At 47.5% G+C, this 23429-nt stretch overlaps 1 protein-coding gene across 3 annotated transcripts; it reads left to right on the top strand.

Annotated features, from left to right (window-relative positions):
- Positions 1-7236: 7236 nt before the first annotated feature.
- On the top strand, positions 7237-22634 carry CUNH10orf120 (chromosome unknown C10orf120 homolog). 3 transcript variants are annotated; one of them, XM_029245529.1, is made up of 4 exons: positions 7237-7442; positions 20820-21033; positions 21241-21316; positions 21855-22634. In XM_029245529.1, exons 2-4 carry the CDS (start codon positions 20834-20836, stop codon positions 22608-22610), a joined length of 1032 nt encoding a protein of 343 aa, XP_029101362.1. In that variant the 5' UTR covers positions 7237-7442; positions 20820-20833; the 3' UTR covers positions 22611-22634. The 3 variants fall into 3 exon arrangements, with proteins under 3 accessions (XP_029101362.1, XP_029101364.1, XP_029101361.1); XM_029245531.1 differs by lacking the exon at positions 7237-7442 and adding an exon at positions 19155-19342 and having other exon boundaries at positions 20981-21033; XM_029245528.1 differs by lacking the exon at positions 7237-7442 and having other exon boundaries at positions 19155-21033.
- The last annotated feature ends 795 nt before the right edge of the window (positions 22635-23429 follow it).

Here is a 23429-nt window from a genome sequence, read left to right as displayed (position 1 = left end):
GAGGACTCTCTGCGCAATGTTATGGTTTAGGACTACCAGTTAAGAAGCCACAGGTCCCCAAAAGAATGCCACGTAAATATAACAGTCAACCAGCGAGGGCCTGCTATTTTCCTTACCCTCGTTGGATCAAATCATACTTGACAGTTGTAAAATCACCAGGATCTGGAGAAGCCACACAGGTATCCACAAAGAGCCGCAGGCAGGGATTGGGGCTATGGAGTGTGACCTGGAGGAAGACCTCTTTGCTCTGGCTGGCGTAGTGCGGCCCCATGCTCCCCACGTGCTGGGACGTGGGCAACTCGAGAAATGATATGGACACATCGTAGCTGGCATTCTCCCTTGGGACGTCAGCCCCAGGGACAATTTCAACTGCTAACGGGCCATCCACCTTGCAGGTGAACGTGAGCTGAGGCACCTTGTGCCGTACAATGACTTGGCCAGGGTGGCCCTGTGTCTGGCCTCTGATGGAGTTGGAGTAGTTGAGAGAGCCGAGGCTTTCCTGGGAGGAGAGAGGCAGCTTGGTGACCAGTGCTCCTGGCTCCCTGACAAGTACTTTCTTCATGAGCAGAGACCTCTGCTTCATGTCCCCCACTTGGAGCCAGTTTTCTGAGAAGCTGGAGGGCATGAGGCCTCGGGCATGACCTTGCAGTTACCTGAGGCCATGATGGGTGACCTTATGTCCTTGTTTTTGGGAGTTGGGGGTGCATACAGCGAGCCCCTAGTATGTGAGTCTGGACTCCCGTCTTCCCTCCTGCGAGGGCCAGGCCGTGGGATGTGAAGTGGGGTGGGAGGTCCACGCTGGCTGCTGGATTCTTCCACTGCTCCTCCCTGCTCTTGACCCCAGGTCAGCCCTGGCTCCCTGTGAGCTGTGGGCCTGGCCCTGCTGACCTTCATGCTCAGCCATGTTCCTTTAAATCCAACATGACTTGAAGGGGCCAAGGGGGTGCTGAAGGCTGATGAGCAGGGGCCACTGCCTCTGGCAGCCCCCTTCCTGTAGCCTGGTGGGTCGCCAGAGACTCACTCTGCCCAGGGACGTTTGTTCCAGGAAGCGTTGGCTTGTGCAACTCAGATCCAGTGACAGTCTGCCTTGAAACCCTCCAAGGACTGCCCTGTCAGCTTACAGCAGTGTTTCTCACTGATCTGCCTTGTTTTCCTTTTTTTTGCTTCTGAGAATCAATGTCTGTCTTCCCCCTTGAAGGGGATGTCACCCTTGTTGAGAGGACACAGCTAAGAAGGAAAGCTAAACTTCAGGACCACATGGCCCTGCCCACTTCCAGCCGAACTTTGGGCTTCCCGTGGCTGCTGGGCCTGAGTCTCTCCCTCGAGCTCTCCAAGCTGGCTGTCGGCTTGGGGGCTCTGCACTGGCTGACCCCCTGCCTGGAGCCCTTGTTCCTCTGTACTTGGCTCCAGCTCCTTGTTCAGGCCTCGGCTCTTTGACCACCCTATTCAAAGTGGCACCCCAAAGCATTTTCTAGCCTCTTCCTTGATTGATTATCTTCTTAGCCCTTTTCACTATAAAGGACTCTCATTTGTGTGTTTATCCAGTGCCTCTCTCCCTTCTCTCGAATGTAAGAGCCATGGAGCAGTGGCCCTGTCGGTCTTGTTGGCTGCTGTGTCCTCGGCACCTAAAAGGTTGCTCATTCACTGACTGAAATCAGATACAGGAGGACCTTTTTATAGTGGTGTTTTTCCCATAGGTGGCCTGGGGCTGGTCACCACTGCAGGTGGTTCCTGACTTCTGTGTCCTCTGGCCCCAGCGCTGTGGTCAGCACATGAGGTTTGCAGGGGGAGCTGGGCCAGCCAAGGCTAGAGAGGACAGCTGCAGGGTTCTCCCTGCTGGCCTGGAAATGTCTGGGGCCTGCTCTCCTCCCAGACACCCGGGGGGTTCTAGCATGGTTTCTGGGGCAGAAACCTCTGAGATGAAAACTAGAATTTTTAGAGCGAAAGGGATAAGAAAGACCATGGTCTGCACAACCAAAGAGACAAACTGCGAAGCATGGAGTTGAAGTGGTCACTTAGCATCATGCAGGTGGTTTGAATGAATTCAACCTCCAAAAATACCAAGTATGTTGGTTTTGGGTTTTCTTGGCATGTGCCTAAACAGGGATGTGAAAGAATAGATGAATAGCATAGGGATCTTGCTTTGGGACATGTTACATTGTTAAATGTACCTACAAAAATGATTTTGTGGCTATACACTCTTCCTGGAGAAGGAGCCGGACAGACTTGAAATGACTCCCCCACAAAAGTGACTTCCTCCTGTGAAAACAAACGAGAGAGCCGGGGCTGGGTTCTTCAGGCACGCAACGTGCATTTTCCCAAGTACAGAATCCAGAACTCCAGCAAGCTCGGAAGTGAATCACAAACTGGGAGGGGATCGTGCTGGTGTAGACGCGGTTGTGGCTTGGCTGGTGTAGATGTGGTTGTGGCTTGGCTGGTGTAGACATGGTTGTGGCTTGGCTGGTGTGTGGCTGTGCCCTGAGAGGGGGTGAGGGAGGAGGAGAGATGTATGACAGGTAGGCAGGACCCTACGACTGTAGGTGAGACTGGAAACGGATTGGATACGTACATGGCAGGTGTGGGGTGTCCAGTGACACATCCTTAATGCTCTCCCCGGCTTCCTGTCGTGCAAACCAGCCCAACTAAGATGCGGACAATCCATCTACTTGTGAGGGCTCCGTCCCACCACCTCCTTCCCCTCATGCAGGCAGGACAGCAGACGTCTATTCTACTTTTATGAATTATCACCATGATTCCACCCTTTATAGGTTATACTTTCAGTGGAAGAGTTACCTTGTGGGATAGGTGCTTGGGGAATGGCAGCTGCAAAAATCAGAACCAAAACAATCAGGAAAAAGCTTGGCACGATAACATCACCTTATATCAATACCTAGGTACAAATGAATGAAGCTGCTACTACTCTTGAATCTTAATATATGGTGTGGACACACTCATTCCTCTTTTCTCCCTGATCTGAGATGCAACCTCTCCCCTTCTTGCAGTGATTCACCAGGAAATCACAGACAACACACAGTCACATGATTTGTTTTCTCTTCTGTGCTGGGGCCCACCAACCCAAGGGCTGTCCTGAGACTGACCAGTCATGAGGCATCACCTACAGTAACATCTGGGCTTATGAACACGCCACAGTGCCTATAGAAATTTATCAGGTGCCAAAATGCAGAGGGACAATGCAGCTTTCAGACCCGGAAAGTTGAGAGCCATGGTGGGGAAAGGTAGGTTGGACAAGTATTCCAATGAAGTAAGACGGGCCCCTTCCCATAGTTCTGCCTCTGCAACCCGCACCAGAAGGGCAACCTACAAGGGATGGCAACTTCCACCTGGGATGCCCTCGGAACCTGGACTGGAGTGGGTAAGAGGCTCCCAATGCGTGTCTCTCCAAATGCACCATAGTGGTGCCAGCCCCAGGTAGGGACAGCTGCTAGCCACCTCGCCTGGCCCCCAAACACTGCAAGGAGCACCCCTGACCCCGACTTTCCCCGACCCAGGCCACCACTGAGGGCAGAGAGTGGCACCAGCCACTGGGTAAGGCTGGGAGGAGGGTGTGTGGGGCCCAGGGTGCCAGTGAGCAGGGAAGCAAGTGGCTGGGAACTTGTCCTGGAGAGGCAGGCAGACGCAGGAGGCAGGACCGTAGGTGCTCTGATGCAGCAGGAGTCTGAGTTAGGAGGTCACTGCTGCACATCGACTTTGAGTAGGTTACCTGAAGAAGGTGTACCTTTCTCTATTCCTGCTGTGTTGGCTAAGCCAGGAGGCCCACAGAGGAGCCCCAAGTGTTTTCACTTCCCCAGTCTGCTTTCTACCCACTGGGAGAGTTCAACATTCAGTGCTTCTTTGTTTACTTGCATGCTTTCACTCTCTAATTCGTATCCCTGAGAGGTAAACCTTTCCTCCTTCCTCTCTGTATCAACCCTCTTCTCAGCCACTGTGATGGAACCATCCTCTTTCCGTCCCCTCCCGCCGCTCTGTGATCTGTTGTCCAGAGAGGAGAGTTTCAGATGCCATTTCATTTGGGAAATGTGACTTTTAGCTCGTTGACCATGCCCCTGGTTCTCAGCCTTGGCTGCATGTTGGAATCACACAGGAAGCTTTAAATACCACTGATGACTGGCTGTGACCCCAGAAGTGCTGATGTGACCGGTCTGGGGTGCAGCTTGAGCATCGGGAGCTTTTAAAGCTCTCTGGGTGATTCCAGTGTCTGGGTCCAGACAGAGGTTAGATTTCTTTTTTTTTCTTTTTTAATATAAATTTATTTATTTATTTTTGGCTGCATTGGGTCTTCATTGCTATGCACGGGCTTTCTCTAGTTGCGGCGAGCGGGGGCTACTCTTTGTTGCGGTATGTGGGCTTCTCATTGCGGTGGTTTCTCTTGTTGGGGAGCACGGGCTCTAGGCGCGCAGGCTTCAGTAGTTGTGGCACATGGGCTCAGTAGTTGTGGCTTGCGGGCTCTAGAGCGCAGGCTTAGTAGTTGTGGCGCACGGGCTTAGCTACTCCGCGGCATGTGGGATCTTCCCAGAGCAGGGATCGAACCCATGTCCCCTGCATTGGCAGGCGGATTCTTAACCACTGAACCACCAGGGAAGTCCCAAGGTTAAATTTCTTATTCACTTTGCAGAGATAATGGGTTCAGTGTCAGACCTACCTGGGGGTGCAGGAATCACATCTGGAACCCAGTCCCCTGCATCTGCATGCATTAAAAAGAGGTAAATTTAGGAAATCTAAGTTAAATTTTATAAAGACAAGTGGTGGCTTTCTAGTGTGGGCAAGTCCCAAACAGGCAGACTTCGTCTTACACAAGCAAGAACAGGGCATGTTTAGACTCTGGAGAAGCAGTTCCAGACCTGAGAGAAGCTGCAAGGAACAGGACCAGAAAATTGTGTGGCCCTGGAGTGTGTGTTCAGAAGAGAGCGTGGCTCTCAGCATTCTCTACCAGCCCGGCTGAAGGGACATTCATCTGTCTGGTCACCTGGCCCTGCTCTGTGCACACCTTCCACCCGAGATGCTGAAAGACCAGAAAGAACCTGCCGCAGGAGGAGAGGTATCTGAGCAGATGACGCCAGCATCCTCATGGTGACCACAATTGTGGTCTACCAGCCAGAGCTGGGACACTGGCCAAGGTGGTTCTCGCTTCCCGAACACTGAATGTTGTCCAGGAGGATGTCTCCAGAGCCCAGGCTGAAGTGGGCCGTTCCAGGGGCAGCGACGGCCCTTCCATACCCCAGCTGTCGGCGCACGACCTCAGCTTCATTCAGGTCCCATAGGTGGTCACACACGGTGCCCCAGGCCCCTCATGGAGGATCTCCAGGCGTCCTGAGCACTGTCCAGAACCACCCACCAGCCGCAGCTCTGGTCCATCTTCTAAACAAAGCAGGATTTTATTTATTTATTTATTTTTTGCGGTACGCGGGCCTCTCACTGCTGTGGCCTCTCCCGTTGCAGAGCACAGGCTCCGGACGCGCAGGCTCAGCGGCCATGGCTCACAGGCTCAGCCGCTCCGCGGCATGTGGGATCCTCCCAGAACGGGGTGTGAACCCATGTCCCCTGCATCGGCAGGCGGACTCCCAACCACTGCGCCACCAGGGAAGCCCAGGATTTTATTTTTGAGTGTAGGGAGTTTTAAGTAAGAAGGATTTCTAGCTCCCGTATTTGTGGCTAAGGGAAATAAATGCAAGAATGAAGCCTTAAGGCTGTCTTGATTCCGTAAGGGCTTAAGAGTGAGACAGAGGCGGGTTTGGATCCCAGCTCTACTGCTCCCTAGTTGTGTAACCTTTGACAAGTTATTTCATCTCCCTGGGCCCCAGTTTCCTCATTTGTAAAATGGGGCTTCTAGCAGCATGTATCTCAGAGGTGACAAGCCAACAAGAGTGTGACTATAAGGCACAGTGCTTAGCCCCAGCACACCTTGGGTTCTGCGGATCTTGCAGAGCTGGGTTCCTGGGGAAATGGGTTCCCAGCTGCTTCTTTGGACATGTCTTGGATAAGTGCTTGGATAAGTGTAGATTTAGTCCCCTGAAGGCACTTGGTCACAAGGGTGTCTAGGACTTCATAAAGCCCAAAGGGAATGGCTTTTTCTGGACTGACGGGCTGTGTCCAGCTGGAGTCACCTGTGGTCTCCTGGAGACGCCCTAGGGACAGTCTTCCCTTACTGTGTCCACAGGCTCTGCCACCCTGGCCTTTCAGTTTCTCTAATATGTCCAACTCTTTCCTCCCTGGGAGTAGCCCTTGCATTGCTATTCTCTCTGCCTAGAATGCCCCTTCATGGTCACTCATCACATATAACCTCCTCAGCAAGGCCGCCATCCCCATCCAATCCACAATAGCACCTCCTCCACCCCAGGCACTGTCTTCTATCCCATCTGGCTCTGTATTCCCAGCCTTATCACTACCCCCCAAATCATCTTGTTTATTTACTTGTTTCTTATGTCTTGATCCTTCCCCACTCACCCAAATCCACGCTACTGTAAACTCCACGAGGGAAGGACATTGTACTGTTTACCGTGTCCCCAGCACTTATAACTGGGCCTGACACAGAGTAGGACCTTAGTGAAGATTATTGGATGAGAAAATGATGATCTTGAGTCAATGAATGGTCTGGATTTCAAATGCTGGACCTTATTTAGCCTCCCCAGGGCAAGATCTCAAGCATGCTTTTGAAGGTAAAATATATAAGGAATTCCCTTACTCAGAAACAAACACCCCCCAGCTTCAAAATACACCCAGAGAGTTTCCACCCGAATTCCTAATGACCTGAGTTACTGGGGCCCCACAATCGGCAGGTAAGTATGCTTTCTGGGTGCAAACTGGACCTGGTCCTGGAATGACAGGCTATAGCATCCATCCATTAAGGAGTCCCCAGGCCTCTTATTTGGGTGAGTCTAGGGTCCAATGCAGGCAAGATGTAGAGTGAACCAGCTGGTGGAGGGGAAGAGAATTCTTGCAAGTTTGACTTTTACATTTCAGCACCCTGGACAGTTCCCAGGCAGCCGGCAGCGCCGGATGCAGCTGTGGAGAGGAGCCCGCCTGTCCGTTCAACATACAGGCTGCACGTCACTGCCTTATTTCATCGCTCATGAGGCCCTCTTAATGGAAAAATCTAGCAGCGATGCAGCAGGGCTTATGTGTGTGTGTGTGTGTGTGTGTGCTTTTACACCTGAATCCCAGGCCTCTGCTAATAGGGGAATCCCTTAAATTAGAAAACTGTTCTGTCTTTTCAGGGCCAAAAACCTGCTTGAAGCTTCCCACCTGACTCTCTTTCACCCTGCGGAATTGCATTGAAAAGAGCATAAAAGCCACTGTTGGTGATCACAGAATCACTTCCGAACACCACAGTCCTGATGTCGGAGGAGGAGAAAAACATCACAGCTACTGAGGCACAGAATTTGCCCATGGACAGCAGGCAATCCTGGGGCCGTCAAAGATTTCAAGTGAGTCATATGGGCATCCAAGGATGTCTTCCAGCCTGGGGGAATCACAGCGGAGGGTTAGCGGCAGGTTAGGGCATCCTAGATCTTAAAGTTTGAAAAGTATGACAATCACAGGATTAAATAGTTGGATTATACTTTAACTTGCATATTAATATATAAAATATCAATTAACTTTTTCAGATGCCTTATTAACAGAACTCTTATTATCTTTGAGGAATGTGTGAGGCTTATGGTTACAACTTAGTAATAGAAATTTAAAAATCATAACGGTTTTGGCCAATCACAGCTTACACGGAACATTAGGAAATGCGAATATACACTGCAAATAAAATCTGAACAGTAAAATCATCCCAGTGATCAGCATGTAACCAACATCACAGCCTGATTTTCCTACCTCTGTATTTCACAACATTTTTCATACCCAAATTCTTGGGGAGAAAAAACTTGATTTTACAATAAAAATAGGGACTTCCCTGGTGGTCCAGTGGTTAAGACTGCGTGCTCCCAATGCAGGGGGCCCAGGTTCCATCCCTGGTCAGAGCACTAGATCCCGCATGCCGCAACTAAGAGCCCGCATGCTGCAAGGAAGATCCTGCATGCCACAACTAAGACCCGGTGCAGCCATAATAAATAAATAAATAGATATTAAAAAAATAAAATTAAAATAATGTCAGCATGTAGAAGAGTATTTGCACTTTGGTAATTATCCAAAAGGATGTGTATGAGAGCTGATTTTGAAGAAATGGATAACTGATAACATGACAGGCTTTAGAGGTTTGGGTTCAAGGCTCTCACTTCATTGTGGGCTATGTCCTTAGGGTTTTAGTCAACAAAGATAATGTGTTTCTAGGATATCATTTGTCACAGGGCATGTTGGACTCCATGGACCGAGCAACAATTCAGTGCATGATAAAGGGGGATTTTCATAGCATTTCGCAGTATTGTTGTGTTTGTAGCATGATGTGTGTCACAGACAACAAGAAGAAGGGCTTTGTACAGACTCTGCTTACAGAACCATATACTGGTGAAGAGCTAGGCCATTTACATCCAATAGGACTAGAAGGTTGGCCTTGGGCCAGTTAGTTAACCTCTCTGAGCCTCAGCTTCTTTGTCTCTAATTGGGATGAGAAGGACATCTATCGTAGGGCTAAAGTGATGCTGGAACATGACAAAGCATACACAATACATAGTACAGAATCTGAGCACACTAAAACAAGTCAGCTATTACTTTATGTCCTGAAGGTTAAAAAATGGCAATGACTTAGGAAATTCTATCCTTTTTATATCAGAGATGAGGCAATGACTCTACCATCCCCTTTCACTCTGTGGCAACATTTAGAGGATGTGAGGCTCAAGGCTGGAGTAGCCAGCTAATGTATGTGTATGGAAAGCCTCTTAATTTTTAAGCTTGTTTAAAATGTAAAGAAAAAGAAAGTCTAAGAGAATAAATATTGGTACCCAGTGTATAGTGAGGGCAAAGCTGATAAGGATATTTTTAGAAAAAAATCAAAAGAAAAACCATCATAGGAATGTTAAGTCAAATATGTTAATAAACCACTTATTGAATTTTTCAAGCTAGAAGTAGCTCATTGGATAGCACTACAAAAACAACTCCAGCTTCAAACTGGAAAGAATTTGGCATTCTTCTGGTTTTGCCCCTAAATGTTTCCCACTAAAAGAAACATCTTTATTATGATTTCACAAGGCCATACTCTTATTTAGGTGGACTCTTCCCTTTAAAAGTTGTTTTCTTACTTCAAAGTTGGAATCATGAGTTCTATGCGGAATTTTTTATCCACGTGGATCTCCCAAACACACTGGACGTCTGTTGGGTAGTCTCCTGGATGCAGCGGACTGGAAAATGAGCCAGAGACACTAGAAATGACCCCTCCACAAGAGTTACTTCCTCCTGAAATGACAGGATAAAGGACGCCAGGATGTGCCTCCATGGCATCACTTATGTGATCCCACTAACGACTGCCTCACAGCCAGCGGCCTGGTGGAGTCAGGCTGCCGTCGGATGGATCTTTAGCCTAAATGTCTCCTGGGAAGGAGAGTCCATTCAATCTAATTCTTATGGGTCAAAAAGTATTAATGCATGAGAGCTCCCGGCCTTTCCCCCTCCCTCTATCCTCTGATGAAGAAAATATTATCTTTGTCCTGTCTGTTTACTCTCTCCTCGCTCTTTCTAAAGTGGAAGGGTTCTTGCTTGCTGGGAGAGAGGCAGAGCAGATCGACATGAGGGTTTGGGAAAGAGAGACAGAGACTGAGGCTGGACATGCCTGGGGAAGGGGTGAGTCTGACGAGGTTTGGGTCTGAGGAATCTGAGATGGAGGGAATGGGGGTGGGATGGACTGTTTTGGGAGGTTATGACTGGGACCTCCCTTTCATTACTTTTTCATCACATTTTCTGGGTAGATTGTGTTTTCTTCAACTCAGTATCTACTGCAACTGAAACTTACAGGTTTTGGATTTATAAGAATTAAACAAGGGGCTTTCCTGGTGGTGCAGTGGTTAAGAATCTGCCTGCCAATGCAGGGGACACGGGTTCGAGCCCTGGTCCAGGAAGATCCTACATGCTGTGGAGCAACTAAGCCCGTGCGCCACAACTACCGAGCCTGCGCTCTAGAGCCTGCAAGCCACAACTACTGAGCCCACGTGCCACAACTACTGAAGCCTGTGCGCCTAGAGCCCATGCTCCGCAACAAGAGAAGCCACCGCAATGAGAAGCCCATGCACTGCAACGAAGAGTAGCTCCCGCTTGCTGCAACTAGAGAAAGCCCGCGCGCAGCAGTGAAGACCCAACGCAGCCAAAAATAAATAAATAAATAAATACATTTTATTAAAAAAAAGAATTAAACAAGTAAAATCTAATTCTTCCGTACTAGTTGTCATATTAATATCAATTGATACACACACACAAACATACGTATGTAAAGCAGCATGCCACACAAAAAAGTAGAAAACTTAGAATTGTCAAATTATTTTAGAGGAAATTTGAAAACATAATGTTTTATTGACCTTGTGGCCAAATTATGAAGATGCTTAACTTTCTTCTTTCTGTTCTCCCCTGCCCACCTCCTCCTGGAGTCACACAGATTCCTGGCCTTTCCCACGATGGATGGTGGGAAGTGGTGATGGGCACAGAGCACTAGTGTTGACTGCGCTTGTAGGTTACAATAACTGGGCCTCGTCATGCTTGATGCTGAAACCCCGGGGAGCTGGCAGGGGGTGATGAGCTGGTGCCCGTCATGGGTGTCTGCTGCTGGACGGTGCCCAGAGGCAGCAGGCTGAGAACGGCCAGACGGACCGAGCCACCTTCTCTTCAAGTCCCTTGTCACCCTCCTGCCTACTCTGACCTGGGCAAATCCACACGCCCCCTTCCCAGCCTGAAAGTCAGCATTTACAATTTTATACAAAACTTATTGTTCCCCTTCATTATATATGGATGTCGGCATTTATTCTGCTACTTCTATCCAGTTATTTTCATTAAAAACGTGCTTCTTAGCAGACTCACAGATATAGGGAACAAAGTAGTGGTTACCAGTGGGGAGAGAGAAGTGGGGAGGGGCAATATACAGGTAGGGGAGTAAGAGGTACAAACTGTTATGTATGAAATAAGCTACACAATGTGGGGAATATAGCCAATATTTCATAATAACTATAAATGGAGTATAACCTTTAAAAATTGTAAATCACTCTATCATATACCTGTAACATATAATATTGTGCATCAACTAAACTTCAACAAAAGTTTTTTTAAAAAATCATAAACCAAGAAATCAGCATTTACAGGCATTAGAAGTACTAATGCCACGCCCCTCGGCAAGGCTGCAGTGAGGACAGAGACGCTCCTCCGATTGAGTCCTGGCTGCCCTGCCTTCTTGTGGAAGGGGCTGCAGCAGGATGGGCTTGAGCAGCAAGGAAGCAGCCCCTCAGCCACGCTACACCAGCCTCTTTGTGCCTTTTCCTGAACACACCGCCTGGCATCTCCTATGATGGTTCTCTTGGCATGGAGTTATTACCATGTCAATTTAAAACAAGCGACTACCTGTTACGCGATCCTGAGAAGCTGTGGAAAGACCCAGAAGGAGAAGAAAAAAGGAGATACTGATGACCTCCAGGGGAAAATAGTCTCATCTACTAGGTTAGCAAAATGTAAAGGGTCTCCTTAGAAATGTCCATGTACTTAGTGCAAACTGAGAAAAGTCTGAAGGTGCTGAGAGAATTCCTGTGGTAGGTTAAAGAAGGCCACAGATTCTCGGACGTGCCTCTCGTCACGAGGTGGGTTCCCTCCCTTGAACCTGGGTGGGCTCTGTGACAGCTCTGACCAGCAGAGTATGGCAGAAGCGATGCTGTGCCTTAAGACACTGGCAGCTTCCACTTCCTGTCTCTGGGAACCGTGGCTTGCTCGTGGCACCCTGAGCCACCCCTTAAGAGGTCTGATTACCTGGAGAGACCTTGGGAATGTGAAGAGGCCCTGAGACTGCCTGGAAAGGAAGAGGGCCCTTGGCTGAGCCCTCCAGGGCTCCACCAGGACCCCAGGCATTGGAGTGCAGCTGTCCTGGACTGTACAAACCAGCCACTAGGTGACCCTGCTCAGTGGTATGTGGATTGGAAGACTGTCCCATCCAAGCCCTGCCCCACAAAACCGTGACAGACAACTAAGTGGTTGTTTTTTTTGTTTGTTTGTTTTTTGCAGTACGCGGGCCTCTCACTGTTTTGGCCTCTCCCGTTGCGGAGCACAGGCTCCGGACGCGCAGGCTCAGCGGCCATGGCTCACGGGCCCAGTCGCTCTGCGGCATGTGGGATCTTCCCAGACCGGGGCTCGAACCTGTGTCCCCTGCATCGGCAGGCGGACTCTCAACCACTGCGCCACCAGGGAAGCCCTGTATGCGTACTTTTTAAAAAGCCTGTTTCTGTTTTCCGCTTCTCTCCAAATGTCACATTGTTTATGTGCCACCTTGAAAGATGCAGTCTGAGTGACGTGCATATGAAAAGACCCATTTAAAATATTACCATCACCTTGAGTCACAGAGACAAAGAATGAGAGTCCTGCCAGAAAGAGATGTGAGCGATGTTTGCATTGGGAGGAGCTGAAGGCGCGTTCTACCTTCCTTGTCTGATGTCTCAGACCTGCTGGACCCTCACCCTCACCTTAAGCCAAGAACAATTCTCAAATGTTTCCTGTTGTAACAAAGAATCTGCACTTTCCAAGTCTGAGTGCCAGTGCTGTAGACGAGCACCACTTTTCATGTTCAAAATGATCCTTTTATTAAAGGTGATCCTGACACATCCCCACTCAGATAAATTAAATGCCGGAGTAACGCAGGATTAGTAAATTCTGACATAGAGACAGTGCAGAGCTCTTACTTCAGACTTCTTCCTTCATCTGGTTCCAACTTGTTCCACAGGACCCTGGGTCTACCCAAATTCTGTCTCTTTAGGTTCCTGGCATAAAGTTACATACTGGATACAAAGGTGAGATTGCTCCTTCCCCAAGTCAGGCTGGGAACTGGGAAGTTCAACTGTGAAGTCCCCCTGGGGGTAGAGCACTGGCCCCAGGGACTCTTCTGGAGGGACAGGGCAGAGAGGAGCTGAGTGGCCAGACCTGGCGTCTCCAGCTGAGACTGTCTGGTGCTGGGGTCCGACAGCGGTGAGTGCTCCAGAGAGGCCACCGAGCAGATGCAAGACTCTGGGATTCCAGGATGACGGAAACCCCCGTGGGACAACAGCAAATTTTACTTCCTTCCTCCTGTTGGCAAATCTCATTCCTACTTTTGTTCCACTGCAGAAGGGAGAGGCCCGTGTGAGAGATCAACTCTCCCCTGCAGCCGGGCAGAGACCTCTCGCCAACACTGACTCACCCCACTCAGCAAATGCCCTCAACCTGCTTCTCTTCACCCATCTCCTCTACTGCTCCAGGCCCGCTGCAGTTTGTAGAGTCTATTCCAGGCCAAAAATTAATAGAAAGCCCGGGAGGTGGATAAACTTGCATAGCCTTTCCCCAAATTCTCATGCACCTTATCTCTGAACACCCATAGTTTGCCCCATGGGAAGTTTCTCTGAGCCCCTGGCTGTTAAGAATCTTCCCAATGTTGCCAGAATACCACCTTTCTTGCACCAGTTATAATGTGCATTATTATATTCTACACTGACCTTCTGTATACCTGTGTCACCCCATTTTGTGAGATCTTCTGCAAAAGAGAGACCCTGTCCTGTCTTGTTCCTCTGTGTTTCCTCAACATCTAGCAGAGTTGAGCTCATGGCGTGCTTGAGTGGAGGCATGCGTGCACACATGAACATATGTATGAATGTGTGAGTACCAAAGAAAGCATATCCAGAGAAAAATGTTCTCCCTTACAGAGTATTACATTCAAGCAGACATTTAAGTAGACTTAAGTATCCTGCTTTGATACCCCTGTAACGTGCATCTATAATGGGCAGCTTTTGCCAGTAATGTCAATACTTGCAAAATGTGCAGAGCAGACATTTAATGGTTAGTCCACTGTCTAGGGGGCTTCTGTGCATAAGAGAAGAAAAAGTGAAAAGTTTGTCCACCTACCAGTCAAATGCCAGTCTCTTTCCATCACTATATCCCGACCCTAAATGTGCCAGGTCTTTGCCTCTGTATTTGGTGGCTCCTCCTTGCCCTGGGGACTCAGCTCTGCCACTAGATCACATGACCCTGAGTAACTCCTCTTCATCCCTTTTTTTTTTTTTTAACTCTCCACAGGTCGAATGAGCACCCTGGTGAGCCCTGCATCTGGTGAGCTAGTTGGGATGTACCTCCCAGACGTGGCCAGCTCCTTTTCTCTCACATTCTCTTTCTGGTTGTTTACTTCTCAGTTAGAGTTTGTAGCAACCCAGACAGGGGACAGAGCTAAATAAGATGTCAGGGGGACATGGGCACAAGACAGGAATGGAGCCCAGACTCTGCCTAGTCATACCCTTCCCCAGCCTAACCCATCCCCTTTCCCACTCCTCCCCATCATGGAGGGAGAGTAACACCACAGTCCTACAGTCTTGACTTGCTGTGGCCCCAGAAAGGGGGGTCTTTTCTCTTATTTTATCTGTGTCCAGATTTCACAAGGAGTGACAGGCGGGAAGGAGCGTTCCAGATACAGGAAGCTGTCCATCCCCTGGTCTCCTGCTTTGTCTGGTTGCAGTGTGACCAGCAGAATCATGGTCTGGTTTGCCTGGCACCATCTGCACGCCAGGCTAATACAGGAAGTTGTTATTTAAAGATAAGGGAAACCGCAATTAACACCCTCCCTCCATAATCTGATAGAGTCTTGGAACTGCTAAGTTGTTTCTGCATTAGCCTACGGAAAGGTAAGATGATCTTCAGCCTGATTCTCCAAGTGAGTTCAGGCATTATCCCAGCTACAAGCCTAGGCAGGTACTTCCGGCTTCATGGGAAGAGGGCAGGTTTCCTGAGCACGGATTTAGCAGTGCCTCTAGTGGTGACAGAGGGACAACAAAAAAACCCAACGCATCCTACAGCAGAAAGCCAAGGAGGCGAGGGTAATTTGAAGCTAGAAAGGGGTCATTTTAAAAAGAAAACACTTGGGCTTCCCTGGTGGCGCAGTGGTTGAGAGTCCGCCTGCCGATGCAGTGGACCCGGGTTCCTTCCCCGGTCCGGGAAGATCCCACACGAGGGCCGTGGCCGCTGAGCCTGTGCGTCGCAACGGGAGAGGCCACAGCAGTGAGAGGCCCCCGTACCGCAAAAAAAAAAAAAAGAAAAAAGAAAACACTTGAACGCAAATCTGTCGAGATAGAAAGTAGACTAGTGGTTGCCAGGGGATTAACTATAAATGACCATGAGAGATCTTTTCGGGGAAATATTCCAAAACTGGATTGTGAATTATACAATTCAGCAAATTTATTAAAAATCATTGAATTGCATGTCTAAAACAGGCAAATTTTATGGTAGGTAAAGTATATCCTATGGCCCAGGGCTTCTTGGTTCACTTCCAGTGCTATCTTAGCTATTTTTTTTTTCATTCCACAAATATTTATTGAGTGCCTTCTATGTGTCACAGACCATGCTGGGACTGCGAAAATAGCAATAAATAAGATTTTAAAAGTTCCTGGTCTCTTGGAGCTTACATTCTAATGGGAGGAGTGAGATAGTAATAAAGATAACTACAGATCGCTATAGGACAGTAATTCTTAACCCACATGGTAGGACCACCTGGAGGGCATCCAAACATCCCAATGCCCAGGCCACACCCTATCAGACTCTCTCGGGTAGGATCTTAATAGCAAGACAGGCAGCCAAAGGAGAATTCTCAAAGCCTCCTTTCAGACTGAGAAGGTGGTGTTGCACAGTGGTCTGCGTTAATCGGTGAGGGAAGGGCTAGGGAAGACCCTCCTTCTTGTGCCCTGGTGTCTGTTACCTCAACTCACCTCCGTGGGACAGATTCCACTGGGGAGGGGGAGTCCTCCTTGGTGGGCCTGAAATTCTGGTGGGAAAAAATAAAAAACACATGCAGGCAGGAATATCGTCATCCTGGCCTAGATTCTGAGGTCTGATTAGATCACCCTTTTGGGACTTGACCTTCCCCAGATAATAATCTGTTCCCCCTCAGTCAGAAAAAAAGAATTAGAGACCCTGCTTCTGACACCTCCATGTGACCAAGCATTCCCCAGAGGTCTAAATGGAAACAGGCCTCGCCTTATCCATAGGTTTCCACTGTTCTGGGTGGACCTCCCAAAGAGGCTCCAAAAGTGGACCTATTTATTCCTAAGTAACTATTTGTAACAACTCTGCTTGAGCCAGCATCTCCTCAATCCTTATGCCAAGAGGAAGCAGACAGGAAGCTGGAAACTGGATTCATTTTTTAATTTTAATTTTATTGGAGTATAATTGATTTACAATGTTGTGTTAGTTTCAGTTGTACAGCAAAGTGGTCCAGTTATACATATACATACAGTTGTTCTTTTTTAGATTCTTTTCTCATATAGGTTATCCCAGAATATTGAGTAGAGCTCCCTGTGCTATACAGTAGGTCCTTGTTGGTTATCTATCTTATATATAGTAGTGTGTGTATGTTCATCCCAAGCTCCTGATTTATACCTCTCCCTCTTGCTCCCGCTTTGGTAAACATAAGTTTGTTTTCAATATCTGTAAGTCTGGGAAACTGGATTTTAGAAACAGGTTGGTGCACAGCAGGTGAATCCTGACCACAAGTCCTCTGGGCTGACTCCATGGGGGTCCATGTGGAGGTTGTGTGTCATCTGATTCCTCACGGGGCCAACCAGCTGCCTTTCACACTTTTCTGTGTGTGGGATTCACCTGGGGAGCTTGTTGAATTGCAGATTGTGACTCAGTTGATCTGGGACAAGGCCTGAAATTCTTCATTTCCAACCTGCTCCCAGGTTATACCACTGCTGCTGGCCCCCTAGCCACACTTTGAGTAGCACCTCGTGCTGAGGAGTCCCACACATTGAGTTGCAACTTTGTTCCTCTTGGACCAGCAGCATTGGCATCCCCTGGGAAGTTGTTAGAGGTGCAGATCTTTAGGTTCCACCCCAAATCTGCCGAATCTCTGCATTTTAATTAGATCTCCCCGGAGGGTTATATGCACATTAATGTTGGAGAAGCACTGACCTAGAAGACTGTCCAGGAGGCTGGTCTGCCCAGAGCCAACGGCTTTGTAATGGGAACTATGATTTTAAGGCACACAGCTTCTCATATAAAGTCTGGATATAATGCAATGTTAGAAAGGAGCACCATTCTCATAACCAAGGGGGCTATCTCCATAGGGAATCTTAGCCCAGGGGTAGGGGGATGGCTGGTGGGTCTTTGCAGAGCCATCTTTCAGTGAGTGGCAAGATCCACCAGAGGGAGCCAGAGCCTAGGAGGTGACTGAAGGGACGGATGTGGCAAGGGGGGGAGGAGAAGCCCGGACTTTTTGTGTATGACTTGCACACACAAACACACACACACGCAAACACACACATGTACACATGCTCCTTGATAGCCATTATAATAATAAATTGGAAAATGTACTTAAAGAAAAAGAGGTAGAAAATGAACATTAAAGTTAATAAGATGAGGGTAGGAAGTTAAGAAAGTTCAAAAGAAAAACGTTTTTAGAGAATAATATAAGAGAACTCATAAATATATATGCAGTATAATATAGTAGAGTATCATTCCTACCTAGGATAGGAAATGATTTCTTAAACAAGTCATGAAAAGCACTAACCATCAAGGAGAAGACTCATAAATTGGAGTGTAGCTGGCATCAAAGTAAGAAAGGAGAGAGGCCAGTCTCGAATAGGAGCCGATATTTGCAACACAGGTTACTGGCAAAGGGCTTATATCAAGAATATGTAAAGAAGTTGTACATATCAATAAGAAAAAAGTATTAGAAAAAATAGACGAAAGACTTGCTGAATAGACATTTCACTAAGGGTAATCTCAACGGGCAATAGAAAAAGTGTTCAACCTCATTTGTAATCAGAAAGTGCAAATTAAAGCCACAGTGAGATATCACAAGATACCCATTAGTGTTGGCAAGAGTGAATTCTCATACTTTACTGGTGGAATGGTGAATTGTAGAGACACTTTGGAATAGAGCTGAGAATTCTCTAGGAAATCAAAGCTACACGTATCCTAGGGCTCAGCAATTCCACTCTTAGGTATGCACCTGACAGAATAAGTGCAAGGAAACATGACAAGAATGTGCCCCAAATTTTAAAAAAACCAGCCTAAATGTAAACAACAGAAGACTGATTAATAAATGAGTCTTCTCTTTGAAGAGAAGGTGGCTTCTCTTTGTTGCAGAGCACAGGCTGTAGTTGCTCGGGCTTCAGTAGTTATGGCACGTGGGCTCAGTAGTTTTGGCTCACGGGCTCTAGAGTGCAGGCTCAGTAGTTGTGGTGCACGGGCTTAGTTGCTCCACGGCATGTGGGATTTTCCCAGACCAGGGCTCGAACCCGTGTCCCCTGTATTGGCAGGCGGATTCTTAACCACTGTACCACCAGGGAAATCCTATTCTGTGAAGGTGTTTTTGGATGAGATTAACATTTAAATCAGCATACTTTGAGTAAAGCAGATTGCCCATTGCTCCATAATGATGGTGGGCCTCATCCAATCAGGCCTGAAGAGAACAAAGACTTATGTCCCCTGAACAAGAGGAAATTCCGCCGGTGGACTTGAATTTCGACATGGGCTCTCTCTGGGTCTCCAGCCTGCTGGACTACCCTGCAGATTTTGGATATTCCAGCCCACACTCATGTATGTTAATTCCTTAAAATAAATTTCTCTCTGTCTCCAGATCCCACCCCAAACCTATCATTGCCATGGTGACATCACTTCTGGGCAGAGTGGCAGGGTGCCCTTTCTCACTCTCCTTTTCCCTGATGCCTGGAGGAGCTGAGTCCTGACAGTGCCACCCTTTTCTACCTGGACCTGCTGGGACAAGGCCATAGCTTCTCCATCTCAATACCTGGAGGTAACCAGGCTGCTGGTACATGGCCAGCCCTAGAATATCCCCCATCATCCCACAGTCCACTGCAGATGTCTCTGTGAATTTCCTTCCAGTCTTTTTTCCTCCTGCATATTTGTATATTGACAGCATCCGGATCATACTCTATATAAGTTTTGTATTCTCTCTTTTTAAAACATCACATTACATCATGAGCATATTATTGGAAATTTGACAAAGACTTGATTTTTTGATAGGCCCATAATATTCTATCATGTATCATTCATTGGTTGTTCCACAAATATTTGTTGAGTGCTTGCAATGTGCCAGGTGTTGTGTGGCTTGTGCAAGCAGTTGACTGTAGGACAAATGTGTGAGTCAATGAATACAGGGCAGGAGGCTCAGAGGCACTTGTTGCTATTTCCAGGTTCACAGCTGTTCCAGGTAACTGAACTTGCCCAGGTAAGAGGAGCACCAATGTATTTTGGGTGGCTGGCATCGGTACGAGCACTGGACTGAGCTCTAAATATCCCCATTTGGGGATGTTTCCTGGTAGAAGCAAAGGAAAGCTTTAGGACCAGTACTTGTCAGAGACAACTTCTTCCATAAGCTGCTTCTTTACTTTTTAAACTTACGTTTTCAATAGGTAGTATGCTTACATTGTTCTAAAATTCAAGACGAAATAATAATGTACACAATGAAAAGGCTCATTCCCACCTCTTCCTCATCTGCCAGGTACCCACCTCTGGTAACCATTTTTATCATTTTTTTGGTATGTATTATTCTAGAGTTTCTTTATGCAAATACAAGTTTCCTTTCCAACACAAAAAAGTCGTCTACAATTTATATACTTTTGCACCTTGCTTTTTGCACGAACAATATTTCTCAGCGATATTTCCAAATAAATTAAGATCTTTTTATTACTTCTATAGTCCTATTACTCCTATATCGTATTCCATTGTATGGTCAAACATAACTCTCTAGAGCCAGTCACCTGTTAATGGACATTTGAGTTTCCCATTAGGTTTGTCATCTCACACAAGGCTGCACTGACAAACTTGTGCGTATTTTATTTTATACGTGTAATTGCTGGGTCAAAGGGTAAACACACTTGTAACTTTTGGTATATATTGCCTAATTACTTTCTACAGGATTGTGCCAATATACATTCCCAGCAGCAACACTCTTGACCCCACTTTTGGGCAGGAACCCAAGATGATTGCTTATTAGGTCAACAGGCTGAACATCTGCTCTATACTAGATCCCATGATAAACAACCCCAGTGCAAAGAACAAGATGCTATTGGCACCTGCCTTTGAGCAGAGGGAGAGACAGACCTATTTATTGGACAACCAAGTCAATACGTGACAAAGCACTATAGCATGATACAGGAAGTGCTGTGAGAATGTGGGCCAAGGGATAATTTATTCTGCAAGGAAATCTTCAGAGGAAGCAATAGTTAAGCTGGGCCCTGAAAGACAAGCAAGTTGTCTAGGGGGAGAGAGGTATTTGAGACAGGGGGGAGCATGTCTAGAAGCTGATTCCAAGAACCATAGATAGAGTTCATGGACGGAGCATGAGGAACTAAGATCGGAGCTAAGATTGGAGAGGCGAAGCCAACAGCAGGGAGAGACGTTAGCTGATGAGCCTTCATCCTGAAAGAACCGAGCAGTCTTTATGGGCACATAAGTGGCAGTGACGTGGCCAGATCACCTCCCAGCCACACTCTCTGCCCACTCTATTCCTCTAGACCCCAACACGCCAGGAGCATGGTAGTGTGTGTCCATTTCACCCCAAGGGGTCATTTGTTGCCTAAACTCAGACCTCACAATAGCTCCACGTAGGCCAGTTATGATGCAAGAAGTTTGTGACTGTCCCTTGGGTTCCCATTAAAACTGTCTTACAAAGAAACTCCAGGCACTGACACCTCCCATCTTAGCCTATTGCCAGAGTATGATCAGAGAATGGGAGAATGGCTGTCAGAAGACTGGAAAACAGAGGGCTAGAGATTCAAGGGCCCAAGAAAGGATGACTACAGAGGGGAAGTCAAATAAGAATGGAACACCAGTCCAAGTATTCAATATAAGCGATTCCTTTCAGGATAAAGACTCCCTGTGCTGCCAGGGGGATCCATGTTCTGCTTCACCATTGGGGTGAGTATGACCTGTGCTTCTGGTCTATTCCTTCCCACCCATGTCAGAACAAGGCCAAGTGGAGGAGCCCACTCTAAGGCTGTAGAAACCCTGGTCACAGTGACCCTGCCCTGACTAATGTAGAATCACCCTTTGTGAGATTTCCCATTCCAAAGGGAAAACTAGGATGACCCTTTCCGAGTTCTAATACACCCCTCTGCCTTCCAGGATATGGACCAAATTCTACAAATCAGACCCACGCATTGCCCTCGGAAAATACTCCCCCTTGGAAAAAGAGATCCTAGTAAGTGCTGTGAAATTTATACACAGGGAAGCCCCATGGAAGCCAGGCAGTTAGGCTAGGGGAGCCAGAGGTTCAAAAACCACCAGCAATAGAGATGTAAGTCTCCCAAACAGCAGACTGGAGTTGGCCACTACTTGGCCGTTGTGTGCTAGTGGCTTCCACACCTGCATAGCAAAAGCAAAATACTCTCTTATTTCGAAGTCCCAAGTAGGAATATAACTACAAGTGATAACAAATCACGGAAGCTGCCTTTTCTCAAGCCCTTATCTTGCACTAGTTGCTTTCATATATATCTTATGGAGACCTCACAGGGGCCTGTAAGATCAATAAAATTCTTTCAAATTCATAGTAGGTAAGAAGGAGAGTCAGGAGTTGAACCCAGGCTCATCTAACCCCGAAGATCTGTGCTCTTTCTCACTACCCAGGGGCTCGGGCACCCTCAGCGATGGAGGGTGAAGGTGCCACTAGGTAGTTGTTCCTGTGGGTCCCCCCTACTCCTGTCCCGTTGAGATTTTAACCATCCCTTTCCCGTTGTCAGCGTCTAGGCGGTGTTCACACCATAGCAGCCAGGAGGTTTCTGACTTATAAGCAAGAAGAAGAACGGAAAATGCTCAAGGAACTACAGGTGCTGTCTTCAGACTATAAAAGGGCGGTGGAATATAGGAAGCAACTCACCCCTCCTTGTGCCACCTGTGGACCCCTAGAAAAAATATGGACGGCGAAGGTGATGGTGCCCCCAGAGGAATTCAAAATGCCACAGCGGGAGAGGCTGAACGTCAGCAAGCACATAGAACGAATGCAGCTCGCTCGAGCCCTGAGGAATAAGCAGCCTTTACCCTACATTGAAAGATTTAGGAGCTCTTTGCTTCTGTCTGGAGGGGGCCTGGACCTCCCGGCAAGGGACAAAACTGGGGAAGGCAAGGATGACCGAGACGCCGATCACTGCGACTATGCCCATCAAGAGAAGAGAGATGAGGCAGAGAGCAAAACCACGAAAAGACAGGAAATAAAAATGAACGTAATTTTCAAGTCAGAAGAGCCAAAAAAATGTGTAACGTACCATCCAAATGATCTAAAACCATTCCTCCCTCCAAAAAAAGCAGAAAGATCCATCGCTGGCTTAACAAACAGAAATCTTTTGCACCTGGCCGAATTCCCTGGAGACCTAATGCTGATGAATCAGGATTTTATATCACGGGGAATCCACCCCGGTGATGTGTCAAAGGCCAGCTGCCTGGAAGAAGGCAGCGCCTGGAAGGAGTACATGCACAAAGTTGCTTCCCACCATTATTAAAGGTTTATTTATTCCCCATGGAAACCGAGTGCCCTGGTCCTTATTACTCCTGCAGCTCTGCCCCAGGTGGCTTCCCTCTTTCTCTTTTTTTCATTCTTTTCTTTTCTTAGCTTTAAAAAAATTTGATTTAAAAAGTTTTAAATTTTATTTATTTTTAATTTTTTAAAAATTTATTTATTTTATTTACTTATTTTTGGCTGGGTTGGGTCTTCGTTGCTGTGCACGGGCTTTCTCCATTTGCAGCGAGTGGGGGCTACTCTTCTTTGAGGTGCACAGGCTTCTCATTGCAGTGGCTTCTCTTGTTGCTGAGCACGGGCTCTAGGCGCATGGGCTTCTGTAGTTGTGGCACGTGGGCTCAGTAATTGTGCCTTGTGGGCTCTAGAGTGCAGGCTCAGTAGTTGTGGTGCACGGGCTTAGTTGTTCCACGGCATGTGGAATCTTCCCGGACCAGGGCTCGAACCCATGTCCCCTGCACTGGCAGGCGGATTCTTAACCACTGTGCCACCAGGGAAGCCCCCAGATTTTTATTTTATGTTGGAGCAGAGTTGATTAACAATGTGTTAGTTTCAGATGTACAGCAGAGTGATTCAGTTACACGTATACATGTATCTATTCTTTTTCAAATTCTTTTCCCATTTAGGTTATTACAGAGTATTGAGCAGAGTTCCCTGTGCTATACAGTAGGTCCTTGTTGGTTATCTATTTTAAATATAGCAGTGTGTACATGTCAATCTCAAACTCCTTAACTATCCATCCCCCCCACCCTTCCCCCCTGGTAACCATAAGTTCTTTCTCTCAGTCTGTGAGTCTATTTCTGTT

Source organism: Monodon monoceros, unplaced genomic scaffold, assembly GCF_005190385.1.
Source record: "Monodon monoceros isolate NGI ecotype Baffin Bay Population unplaced genomic scaffold, NGI_Narwhal_1 Super_Scaffold_4, whole genome shotgun sequence".
NCBI classification, from domain to species: Eukaryota; Metazoa; Chordata; class Mammalia; order Artiodactyla; family Monodontidae; genus Monodon; species Monodon monoceros.
The sequence above is the reverse complement of the archived record's forward strand: the minus strand, read 5'-3'. Positions and strand labels throughout refer to the sequence as shown.